The following is a 10094-nucleotide window of genomic DNA, read 5'->3' as shown; positions in this document are numbered from 1 at the left end:
ACCTGAGAACGCCTCGGCTTGCCGGGCGGGCCGTGCGTGGGGAGGGTCCAGGATGAGGCGACAATTTTCCGGCCCCCCAGCCCCGCCCCACTTCCGGGGATACAACTTTCACTTTCTCTTCCGCAGAAGCTGCTCCCTCCCCTTTCCGAATGTCAGGGGCTTCTGGAGTGGGGAGGAGAAGTTGGGCAAAAATCCCAACGCTAGGCACACTTCCGATCGGGCAGTTCTCTGTCCTCCTCTCCTGCCGCTCGGCCTGTCTCGTTTCCTCCTTGGCCCACTGCGGGTTGGGCTCGTGCCCCTGTCCTTTCGCTGTCCCACGCGGGCCCGGGCTCGTTTCCTGTGCCAGGCCTGGTCCCTGTTCCCCTGGTGGTGTGGGTGGTGTGATGCTGCCCGACTGCCGCTGGGGACACCGAGACTCTGAGAGCGCCTGGGTCGCACGGGGGGCCTCTGGGTCGGGACTGAGTTGCTCGCGGTCGCCTGCCCCCTTCCAGGTGATCCGGAGGTAGCATTTCCCCGGAGCCGTAACCCACCCCCTTCGGGGGGATGGGCGCAGCCAGGCCAGATGGACGAGAAGACCAAGAAAGGTGGGCACAGACTGGAGGTGGTTGGGAACTTCGGGTGGAAGCGGGTGTGGCAGGACTCAGCTTGCCTGCCCAGAATGGCCTGGGAAAGGGGCTTTAGCCTGCCCTCCTGCCCACCTGTCCGTCCCTCTGTTCCCTCCATTGGAGCCTGTTGTCTTCCACAGGCTTCTTGGGGCCTGAGGCCTTCTTAGGCCAGCCATGGACTGAGATGTGGTGGGGACCTCCTGAGGTCACAGGGCATTGAACTGGGAGACCCGGGTCTGGTGGGAAGACAGCGCTTCACCTGAGTCTTGGGGTCCCTGCCTCTCCTGCCTTTTGTGCCCAGCATTGTGGAACATGGTAGATTCACTGCCCTGTTGGAAACCATCCTTTGTCTGCTGGGTTCCTAGCACAGAAGCCCAGTGCCCCTGGGCCTCTCACATGCCCTGGGTGCCCTCCCAGTATCCCGGCATCACTGCCTCACTCACTGTGTGGGACCCCGCTGGCTTCCTTTTGTTCTAACCCAACCATTTCTGGTCTAAGGCCTTTGTGGCCACTCTTCTGTAACCAGAACTCTACCCGCCTGGTCTTCCCCAGTCCAGCTACCTCTTGAGGTTTCAGGTTCATTGCTACCTCCTGCCATGGGCTTTTCTTGATCTCCGGACCCTGTTCATTTCCATGCCAGCAAGGGTCACAGTCTGACTTCTTCCTTCTCTCCTTAAACTTAGCATCTCCCCACTGGGCTGAGAGATCTCTAAGGAGGGCAACTTTGTTTATCTAAAAGCACTGTTTGATCTCCATTCCTGGGAGAAACTGGCACACAGTAGGAGCTCAATAAACCCTTGTCAGATAAATGAATGGTAATATAGGGAACTTTAGAGTCTGAAGGGAAAATGGATTCAAATGAGCCTAGGTCGAGGGAGAATAGGGAGTATCAGAGAATGCCTCCTAGAGAGTGGGACTTTTACGCAGGGGTACTGAAGGATGTATAGAAGTCCACCAGGAAGACAGAAAGCACAAAGGATCACCTCTTTTCCCATTGTATTTCCTGTTTCTGAAAAACAAATCTTATGCTAACCTGCTCTCTCTCTGACGGCTTTCAGTAGAGGAAATGGCCCTGAGCCTCACTCGCGCAGTGGCGGGCGGGGATGAACAGGTGGCTAGGCGGTGTGCCATCTGGCTGGCAGAGCAACGGGTACCCCTGAGTATACAACTGAAGCCTGAGGTGTCCCCAACACAGGATGTCAGGTGAGTATATTGTTGGTCAGGGACATAGGCTTCCTGAACCCTAGTGGGCAGCGGTATGCTCTTGCCCGAAGAATAGGTTTGTATTTTGTTTTGTTTTAATTTGTTATAGGGTACATGCATGTGCCAGAGAGAGGTGGGTTGAGGGGTAAAAGTGAGAAAGCACTCCCGGGGGGGTAGGGGATGGCCATACTGCAGTCTGTTTTCTTCTGTTCTCCTCTCAGGGTTTTGGATATGCACACGCGATCAGCACGTTTTTCAAACCACCAAGTCTAGGACTCAAACCTCATAGTTGGCCATTGTGGAATCCAGTCACGTTAGCCACCATGTCCCTGGCTGACCCAAAATAGTTATTGTTTTTTTTAGAGATTTTTGCCTTAGGACGTGTGTGCTCACAGGAGAGAAAGAAAGAAAAAGAGGGAAAGTGAGAAATCAACCCCCACCCGGGGGGGATGACCACACCTTCAGTCCCTTCTCCTCCACTCTCTTCCCGCGATCTTGGGCACACAGTCATACGCACCTGGTGTGTTTCAAGCCACAGAGATTCAAACCACGATTGGCTATGTGGGAGTACAACAACATAACCGCTTCTCCATCTACTATCCCCCTAAATAGTTATTCATAATGGCAGGTATACCTGACTTTAAAGCCCAGTTCTGTCACCTCAGCTATGACATATAGGGTAGGTCACTTCCCCTTTCAGGGTTTTTCTTTCTTTCCTTTCCTTTTCCTTTTTTTTTTTTTTGAGAGATTTTCACTGTAGGGCGCGTGTGCTCGCCAGACAGACAGAGACATAGAGACAGAAAGCGAGAAATCACCCCCCAGGGGGGATGGTCACGCCGCAATCCCTTCTCCTCCATTCTCCTCTTGGGATCTTGGGCACGCACACACACGTGCCCGGCGTGAGTTTTAAGCCACTGGGTCCAGGACGCAACCCGCCGTCAACTACGTGGGAATCCAGCGACATAGCCATTACGCTAACTGCTGGTTCCCTTTTTTTTTTTTTTTTTTGAGAGATAGAGTTTTGGTATTAAGGATGTGTGTGTTGTGGAGAGACAGTGAGAAATCACCTCCCTCAGGGTTTATGGACACACCACAATCCTTTCTCCTTTATCCACCAATCACTTCTTGGGCTTTTATTCACTGTATGTCCAGCATGAGTTTCAAGCTGCCAGGTCTGGGTCTTGAACCTCACTTTGCCATGTGGGAGTCTCGTACCTCAACCATTATGCCACCTCCTGGTCCAACATGCCTGGTGTACTTTTTTTTGAGAAAAAAAAGTTTGTTTTGTTTTTTTTGCCTTAGGGCACGTGTACTCGCCAGAGAGATAGAGACACACATAGTGAGAGGAAAAGTGAGAAATCATCCCCCAGGGGAGATGGCCACGCCAGAGTCCTTTCTCCTCCTGGGATCTTGGGCACACACACACGTGCCTGGTGTGATTTTCAAGCCACCGGTTCCAGTACATGAACTATTGTCAGCGATGTAACTGCTGCACTCTGCTGGCCACAACCTGATATACTTTTTTTTTTTTTTTTTAAGATTTATTTATTTTATTTTATTCATTCATTTTATTTTAATTTGACCAGAGAGAGAGAGAGAAAGTGAGAAAGCAAGCCACCAGGTCCGGGACTCAAACCATGGTCGGCCATGTGGGAGTGTCCAGCACATTAGCCACCATGCCACCTGCTGTTCCCAACCTGGTATACCTTTTAATTTTTTAAGTGTAGAACTCAAATGGTGCAGCCAGCCATGTGGGATCCAGCTACCTTAACAGCTCCACCTAAGGGTCGCCTGGCTGACCCCTAGCAGCCGTTGTTTTTTAATGTCCAAGAACACTTCCCCATTTTCCTTTTCTTTTCAATTTTTTTTTCTCTTAAGTTTATTTATTTCTTCATAAGCAGGAGAGACAGAAATTCTTTACCCCCAACAGGATCTGGACATTGCACTGCGCCCCCAGCCTCAGCCAGCCCAGTTCACGGCCGTGTGGTGGGTGTGCTCAGGGAGATCTCCAGACACAGACATGTGGTCCCCCTGTACGACTGTCTGTCTGTCGCCCTCTTCCTACCTTCTGGTTGCTTCACGCCCTTCTTGCTCTCTGGATACAATGTCTTCCCAGCCTTCTGTCAAAGACACTAGGGAGGCCATAGTGTTGTTGCTGTATTTAAATTATGTCTCTTTGGGGATCCATTCTGTTGTTTCATTTTATCCCTTCCTTTTCATGCTTGGGTCTACGTTAACCTCTTCCATAACCTTTGCTGGAGCAGAGATGTGCACCTGCAGTCTCAGTTACTCAGGAAGCCCAGGCTGGACGGTTGCAAGTTTGTGGCCAGTTTGGGCCCCATAGCAAGATCCTGTGTGAAAGCCAAAATCTTTTTTTTTTACCTTGAAGAGGTTTTTTTGCTATAGGGTGTGTGTGCTTGCCAGACAGAGAGAGACAGAGAGACAGAAAGTGAGAAATCACCCCCCCCGGGGGGTGATGGCCACCTCACAATCCCTTCTCCATTCTCCTCTCGGGATCTTGGGCACACACGCACACATGCCCGGCATGAGTTTAAACCACCGGGTCAGGGCCTCGAACTGCGGTTGACTATGTGGGAGTCCAGCAACATAGCCATTATGCTAACTGCTGGTCCCAAGCCAAAATCTTTTAGGTTAACTCTGTAGCTCCCTCATATGGCAGACCGCGTGGTTCGAATCCTGGCTCTGGCAGCCTCAAAAAACATTCCCAGTCATGTGTGTACATGCTCTAAATCTCCAAATGATGGCAAATGAAGGAGAATTTTTTAAAAAATGTTTTTAAAAATCTTTGGGGGGGGGCAGTGGATGGTGTGGTGGTTAGGACACTGGACTCCAACATCACCTACCGTGGTTTGAATCCCAGACATGGCAGCTTGCCTTTTCACTTTCCCTCTTTCTCTGGTGAGTGCCCTGTAGCAAATTAAAAACTAATAATGCTAAATAAGATAAATAATTCTTAAAAGTAATTAAAAAGTAAGTCATTCTTAAAATAAATAACTTCGAGGCTCCTTGGCAAAGCTGGTACTTAAAAACCACTTTGTCTTGGGAACCAGCAGTTAGCGTAATGGCTATGTCGCTGGACTTCCACGTAGTCGACCGTGGTTCGTGTCCTGGACCCGGTGGCTTAAAACTCACGCCGGGCACGTGTGCGTGTGTGCCCAAGATCCCAAGAGGAGAATGGAGGAGAAGGGATTGTGGCGTGACCATCCCCCCGGGGGTGATTTCTCGCTTTCTGTCACTATGTCTCTCTCTGTCTGGCGAGCGCATGCGCCCTATAGCGAAAAAAACCTCTCCAAAAAAACAAAACAAAACAAAATCCACTTTGTCTGAAATAATACTGTTTGGGTTTAAATCCATCCTCTAACAATGACTAATTGTTTACTTTAGGAGCATAACTAACATGTATAAACTTCATGTTTTTATCTGTAGAAAAGGGAAAGGGGAAACGGGTACAACGGTACCTCCTCGTTGAGAGGATTAAAGAGTTAGTGCATGTTAAGTGCCCTGAATAGCCTTGAGAAAGCATGTCGCAGCAGCCGGTGGTTTGGCTAGGGTAGAGAGCCGGGAAAGAAGTGGTTGGTGGGGTGGGGCCATCATGGAGGCCCCCGCGTGCTGCAGTGAGTTGGGTTTTGCTGTAAGAGCAGCTTCGAACCATTGGAGGGGCCTAAGCAGTGGGTTCTAATGAGGGAGGAAGCAAAGGGAATCCAGGGGAGGCCTCTTCCCGAGATGAGGATTGTGCATGTGCGTGCATATGCCTACTAATATGTACACGTCTGTAGCTGGTGGTTAAGGCTGGTCCAAGGGCCACAGCCTCTTCCCACATTCTTCTTCACAGGCTGTGGGTGAGCGTGGAGGACGCGCACATGCACACTGTCACCATCTGGCTCACAGTGCGGCCTGATATGACAGTGGCTTCCCTCAAGGACATGGTGAGTGAGGGGCTTCCTGTGTTGTTCCCACCTCTCTCTCTCTACTCTGGACCCCCCTTTCCACCTCCTCTTCGTACCCTAACAGGTATTCCTAGACTATGGCTTCCCACCAAGCCTGCAGCAGTGGGTGATTGGGCAGCGGTTGGCACGAGACCAGGAGACCCTGCATTCCCACGGGGTGCGGCGGAATGGGGACAGCGCCTACCTCTACTTGCTGTCAGCCCGCAACACGTCCCTCAACCCTCAGGAGCTGCAGCGGGAGCGGCAGCTGCGCATGCTGGAAGGTGAGGCTCTGCCCCAGCAGTGGACTTGGGCCCTGGACTCCCCTGAGGCCGTGTGTTGGGTTGAGCAGGTAGATGGGGATTGCACCCCTGGGTTTTCAGTTGGGGACCCACCCAGGGCACCTGATCCCCCAGTGGGAAAGAGGCCATAAACTACCTGGGAGGAGCATTTCAGGGATTCATTTTGAGAACAGCTGGTAAGAGGAGAAGAGCTAAAATCAGTCCTGGCTCTGGTGTTTTCCAGCTGTGTGACCTTGGGCAAAGTCATTCCTGTCTGCTCCTCGGTTTTCTAAATTTGTAAGTTGTGGGCCAGCTCAGTGGTGCAGGGGTAATAGGCTGCTCACAGAATGCCAGCTGCACATGGATGATCACGGCTCTGTTCCTGGTTGACCTGTACATGCTCGGCCGCCAGCTTGGATTCCTGGCAGGCAGGAAGGCTGGTGTGGGGATTGCAGTATGAGACCCTTGAGGGGGGCTTGTCTCTCTTCCTTTCCCTTTCTGCCTCTCACTCTCATAAAAGAAAGAAACTTGGCGGCTGGTCTTCGTGCCAGTGTTAAGCCCTGTGCATGGGGAGTCGGATCTCACATGCCGACGATCGTGGTTCAAGTCCCAGTTCTAGCTCAGCAGATCGTGTGTGTGCATGCCCCAAACCCTGACAGATGGGCAAATAGAAGAAAAAAAGGAGTGCATGACTACACCCCAGTCAGGGGCGCTGCCTGTCACTCTCCCTCCGTCTCTGGCAAGCATATGTACCCTCTGGCAATTAAAAAAAAAGAAAAACTTGAAAAAAATTTTAATTGGATATGATGATAGTTGTGCTTGTTCTAAATTTTAACTTTCAAATACTTCAAACCTATGGAAAAGCTGTAAAATTGTACAAAGAATTATGCAGGGCATTCATTCCCATGCTGCATTTATATAGATTCCTCCAATATTAATGTTTTACCAGTTGTTTTGCTGTATTATTCTGTGTATATGTAAAATTATTTTCTGAACCATTTTGAGGGTTAAGTTGCGGTTCTCATCTAAATGCCTCAGTGTATATTTTCTTGCAAAGTCGTCTTCTTACATTGTCCAACTCTCCAACTCAGGAAATTAACACTGATGAAGGAGCATTATGAGATCTCATTCAGAGGTTGCCAGTTGTCCCACTAAGGTCCTTTATAGAAAAAGAGGTGGCCTTCAGTGGTCACGTGTCTATCCCTGTCAGTCTTTCCTTCTCAGCCTTCTCCTTTTTTTTTTTTTTTTTTTAAATTTATTTAGTGATAAGCAAGAGAGAGAGAGAAAGGAAAATATAGTGCCCGATAAGCAAGAGAGAGAGAGAAAGGAAAATAAATAGTGAGTTCCCCATCAGGTTTTCAAACCCAGCCTTGGCCAGCCCTGGATCATGGGCACACGTCTGTCCCATATGCTTACAGGGGTCTTAAGTCTCGAACTTGGAACCTCCTATGTTAATCAGCCTCCCACTATGTAGTGCTGCCACTGTGACACTGTCTGGCCCTCTTTCTTGACTCTCTTGATAGTGATTTGAGTCGGGCTTTGATAGAACTGCCTCACAAGTGGTGTGTTCCTTTCATGCATTTGCCAGGAGACCAGGTCTTACCCAGGGTTGTTTTTTTTTTTTTTTTTTGAGAATTTTTTTCTTTTTTTTTTTTTTTTTTTTTGCTATAGGGCGTGTGTGCTTGCCGGAAAGACACAGAGAGACAGAAAGCAAGAAATCACCCTCACAGGGGGGATGGCCACACTGCAATCCCTTTTCCTCCATTCTCTTGGGATCTTGGGCACGCATGCACACGCACCCAGCGTGAGTTTAAGCCACCGGGTCCAGAACTCGAACCACAGTCGACTACATAGGGAGTTCAGCGACATAGTCATTATGCTAACTGCTGGTCCCTTACCCAGGATTTTTAACAAGAGCATTCGTGGGTGGAGTATAAACCTCAACCCTGGGGAGCCAGGTGGCCCCTGGCAGGGTGGGAACTTTCAGGGAGGAGGAGGGAATGGAAGGTGGACCAGGTGGGGGTCACAGATTGCCACTCCCTTAACTTTCCTCTGCAGATCTGGGCTTCAAGGACCTCACACTGCAGCCACGGGGCCCCCTAGAGGCAGCCCCTCCAAAGCCTGGGGCCCCTCAGGAGCCAGATGCAGAGCCCGAGCCCCCACCGGTAAGCCATCTGCATGTGTGTCCCTTCCCCTACCCCCTTGCCCAGCTGCACTCACTGGCCTCTGCTTCCAGGTGGGCTGGCAGTGCCCTGGGTGCACCTTCATCAACAAGCCTACGCGGCCTGGCTGTGAGATGTGCTGCCGAGCGCGGCCTGAAGCCTACCAGGTCCCCGCTTCGTACCAGCCCGACGAGGAGGAGCGAGCACGCCTGGCAGGAGAGGAGGAGGCTCTGCGCCAGTACCAGCAGGTGGGTGCAGAAGGCCTGGGACAGACACCTGCCGCCCGGCCAGGGCAGGCGTAGGCCAGGAAGGGAGACACCTGCACGTTGCTGCTCCTGCCTCGTTACTGCTTTGCCCCGTTCGACTGCAGCCACACTGCTGGGGGTGGCTCTGCACCCCACTGTTACCCACCTGCCCTCGGGGGTCACTCTGTGGCCAAGGCCCACCCCCTGGATGTGATGTGTCTAGGTGCATGTGCCCTGCCTCTGCGTGGGCTGTGACTTCACTGCAGCCTTGCCCCACACACCTGTGTGCACACAAGTGTCCCTGATGGTAACCTGACCAGGCCTCAGCTCTGACCTTGCCCCCCTCCTGTGACTTCACCCTGGTCCTACTGTTCTTACCCCTTCTGTCTCTGGTGTGGCCTATCCCGATTTCTGTGGCCCTGGCCTCTCGCTGCTCCCTGGGGGATGACCCTGCCCTCTGTCTTACCCCTCCCTAATCCACACCCATCATGACACCCACTGATTCCACAGACACCTGCCCGGGAGTGCTCCCCAAGCCCCGCCCACCTTTCCCTTGGAGCCAGGGCTGCCCCTGGCCCACCCCTGCCATGACCCTGCTCTCGAGCCCTTCCCTACCTTACTCTGCTCCCTGGTCTGTCACCTCCCACCCTGATGCTGACCCAGCCGCACCCCACCCCTGCCCTGCCCTGCTTACTCTCAGGGATGCGAACCCTGCAGGATGACTTCCAGCCCGGGCCCTGGTCCCCTTCTCTCCCTATGGCCATGTTCCTTGCCCAACTCCCCACTGCAGCCTCAGCAGACCCAGCAAGCCTGTTCCTGCCCCCACCCTGCTGGCCTTGTGCCTCCCCATGGGGCCACCCCCAGCCGAGCTGTCACCCCTAGGATCCCCGCTTCCACCTCTGCCCCAGCCCTGCCCACCTCCCCTGGTCCTGCCCCTGCTCCCTTCGTGGTCTGACCTGGCCCCTGACCCGCCCCATGGCCCCGCCCCGTGTGCCCAGCGGAAACAGCAGCAGCAGGAGGGGAACTACATGCGGCTTGTCCAGCTGGACCAGAGGAGCCTGGTGCTGAACACCGAGCCTGCCGAGTGCCCCGTGTGCTACTCGGCGCTGGGGCCCGGCGAGGCCGTGGTGCTGCGCGAGTGTCTGCACGCCTTCTGCAGGTGCGGCCCCAGGTCTCCCCCAGGGGCGGCGCTGATCCCCGAGGGCAGGGCGGGGCGGTGCACTCCTAGTTTGTTGGATACCCACAGAATCTCCAAGAGACGCTCTCCCTCCCGATGAGGAATGTGAGGTACAGAGAGGCCAAGCAACTTGCCCAAGGCCACACAGCTCCTAGTAAAAGCCCCAACAGGAAGCCAAGTATTCTGGCTCGGGTGCCCACCCTTACCTACTACCCCCACCTGCAGCCCGCCCTCACCTCATCGTGGGCTGGCAGGCAGTCTACCCTCTGCTGGCCTCCTGTCCCTGGGTATGTGCAGTCACGGCAGACATTTGCAGGGCAGCCTCCCACAAGCCTCCTGGGCGAATGTCCTGTGGGGAGGCAGACACTGGATGACGTACTGTGGTCTGTTGCTCCACAGAGGCCGAGCGGCCGTGGGGACAGCCACTCAGGTCCTGCCAGGGAGGGGGTGAGAAACCCCTCAGGAGGGGACTGG

The 10094-nt window shown here is 53.1% G+C and overlaps 1 protein-coding gene across 2 annotated transcripts in view; it reads left to right on the top strand.

Moving 5' to 3' along the window:
• Positions 1-70: 70 nt before the first annotated feature.
• The window catches only part of RBCK1 (RANBP2-type and C3HC4-type zinc finger containing 1), an 18771-nt gene continuing 8747 nt past the window's right edge, over positions 71-10094 (top strand). The window contains exons 1-7 of one of the 2 annotated variants that reach the window (XM_006154690.3): positions 76-584; positions 1664-1808; positions 5662-5755; positions 5841-6039; positions 8095-8201; positions 8273-8446; positions 9442-9602. In XM_006154690.3, coding sequence (XP_006154752.1) covers positions 563-584; positions 1664-1808; positions 5662-5755; positions 5841-6039; positions 8095-8201; positions 8273-8446; positions 9442-9602 — 902 coding nt within the window. In that variant the 5' untranslated portion in view covers positions 76-562. Of the gene's footprint in view, positions 585-1663; positions 1809-5661; positions 5756-5840; positions 6040-8094; positions 8202-8272; positions 8447-9441; positions 9603-10094 lie in introns of both variants that reach the window. The other variant, XM_006154691.3, reaches the window with a different exon arrangement.

The sequence above is a fragment of the Tupaia chinensis genome, unplaced genomic scaffold, assembly GCF_000334495.1.
Source record: "Tupaia chinensis unplaced genomic scaffold, TupChi_1.0 Scaffold000418_1, whole genome shotgun sequence".
Lineage (NCBI taxonomy): Eukaryota > Metazoa > Chordata > Mammalia > Scandentia > Tupaiidae > Tupaia > Tupaia belangeri.
Note: the sequence above shows the minus strand (reverse complement) of the source record. Positions and strands in the feature narration are given on the sequence as shown.